This window comes from Saprolegnia parasitica (genome assembly GCF_000151545.1).
Source record: "Saprolegnia parasitica CBS 223.65 unplaced genomic scaffold supercont2.1219, whole genome shotgun sequence".
In the NCBI taxonomy this organism is placed as follows: domain Eukaryota; phylum Oomycota; class Saprolegniomycetes; order Saprolegniales; family Saprolegniaceae; genus Saprolegnia; species Saprolegnia parasitica.
The window spans coordinates 1-2,249 of record NW_012157613.1 but is presented as its reverse complement, the minus strand read 5'-3'; the positions used below and the strand labels follow the sequence as shown (position 1 = coordinate 2,249).

Here is a 2,249-nt window from a genome sequence, read left to right as displayed (position 1 = left end):
TTTTCATTCGCCGCATCGGATTGGTGGACGTGACGAGCAAATACACCAAATCCGAAGCAGATATGGCCGACATGTCCACCAATCAAATGTTTGACACAGTCCATGGCCAATCCTGGATGTGGCGTGCGACAACCAGGGTCGAGACCGCTGGCCCCTTGGGTGCCGACGGCAAAGCTTGAAGAAGCCCACATGTCGTGGACGGCGCCAGTCGTTTATCACCCAAGAGAGAGACTGCACACGCTCGCTCGTGGCCGTTGATTCACGGCAACCACGATTTTACTCGGCTCGGAAAAAGTTCAGAAACTTCGGTCATCCACTGCTTGCAGGAACCGAAACAGCATAAGTTGCAGCGGCTTCCGACGCGCGCATCCAACCAGTGATTCATCGAAGGCTGCTTCTTCTTCGAACGACGAGTAGCCGCGGTGCCCTGCATGATATATACGATAGTTGTGATTTGTATGGTCGCATCGGGGAGTACCGGTACCGGTAGCTTGTTTCCAAAATTCGAGTTTTTATGTGGTCGACGACGTACCGTGGCATGTTCCCTTCCATCGTGCATGCTTCCATGCTTTTGTCGCGCCAACCATCGTTCGTTATCAGGCAACGCAGCCGTCGCACCTGCTATCACTGGTGGTTCGATTGGCTTCCCATACAGTGTCCGAAGAGCTGCAATACACTGTAATGAAACGCTGTGGCCAGTTGCGCCTGTCAGACGCCCGCCCTCTTCTGAATGCCGACCCTCTTTTCGCGTGCGTCATGGGAGGCAATAATCAGAACTGTCGACTTGGCAATCGAGCGCATCGATTTGCCTCATGCATTAAGGTCCGTGCCTCTTCCGTTGCTGCCAACATACTGCTTTTCGTGTAGAGGTCAAGCCAGCATCTACACTGTAGACCGACGAGTAGAGCAAGCAGCCAGACACTAGCAAGGCATCACGACGGATAGAAATTCACACGCCTTGCGTCAAGATTGTGGTATACTTATAGCACCTGCTCGGGTCGTGTTGCAGTCGACAACGGCAACGTGACCTTAGGTTTGTATTGTGACCTTCTATCACATGCGGCTATCCGCTCGATTGGATTTTCAAGACGCATCTACTATCCGTCTAAGTATCGGATTGGATACGTCGCTTGCCAACATCGTGCGCCATGAAGGATAGGGCGACGTGAGGTTCGATGTAGCAGCCTCACAAACACAATTGTGCAATGTGAGACGCTGTCAGACCTCCTGATACACGAGCACGATTCGCAGCCAAAATCGTCTTGGCAACGATGCTTGTACCGGTACTACAGCAAACCGAGAGAAAGGTGGGTGTTGCTGGGATTGCAGGCCGGAGCAACTGCCACGTCATCCCGGTATCAGTGTATCAAGCTGTCACGGCAAGCAACAACCCGTCTCCAGCAGCATCTCTTGGTCGACGACCATCTCGAATGCATTGTCCCATTGCGAGGAGCCAAGGGTGTTGAAGAATGCATTCTACTCCACACTTGATCTACCCTTGGAGGAGCTTTAACAAGGACTACAGTATCTGCTCGTCACACTCATCCCACAACCAAGGACATCAATCAATCCCCTCGTTGTACAGGTTGTATGCATGCCACAACCAAGGGTCCATGACAACCATTGTATGAACCCTTGCCACAACCGACCAGTTGCGAAGATTCGCGGCCCGCGCATCGCCTCCAGTGCGTCAAGCCACGCTGTGCTTGCCATGGCTCTCTTTAAAACTCCACTCGGAAAGAAGATAACTATATATCCATATATTACGAGCGCGTGGTTTCCAGCACAAACGATGAGGATGTGGGACCTCATCTTTACAAGGTGGTGACACCGGCACGGACACCGCCGCGGATAAGGAGGTCGGCCATCTCTTCGCGGTGGGCGAGGTTGGACGCACCAAGCTCGCCGACGAGCGCCTGCACCTTCTTCTCCTGCTTGAGGTACGAGACGGCAATGTTGGCGAGGTTGCTCTCCGGAAGCGTCTCGACGTACTGGAGGCCCTCGCGGTACACAATCTTACTGGCGAGGCCCGCCGCGACAATGCACTTGATGTACGCAAGCGGCACCTGGGCGTTGACGCGGTCGAGGGCCACGGCGCGGAGCTTGGCCGGCAAGTGCTCGGCGATGAGCGAGTCGAGGAGCTCGCGGTTGTCCTCGGCGATGTTGTCAAAGTTGGCCAAGATCGAGTCGTGGAGGCGCGTGATCGCGCGCGAGATGCGCTCCGACGACGGCGGGAGCGCCGCGTTCGG

General features: G+C 54.8%; 1 protein-coding gene across 1 annotated transcript; it reads right to left on the bottom strand.

The window, feature by feature from the left end:
• Positions 1 to 1,814: 1,814 nt before the first annotated feature.
• On the bottom strand, positions 1,815 to 2,219 carry SPRG_18462 (hypothetical protein; the record flags this gene model as incomplete). The annotated part of the gene is made up of 1 exon (XM_012357902.1): positions 1,815 to 2,219. A coding segment is annotated over one exon (405 nt), but the record flags the coding sequence as incomplete, so codon positions are not given.
• Positions 2,220 to 2,249: the final 30 nt, after the last annotated feature.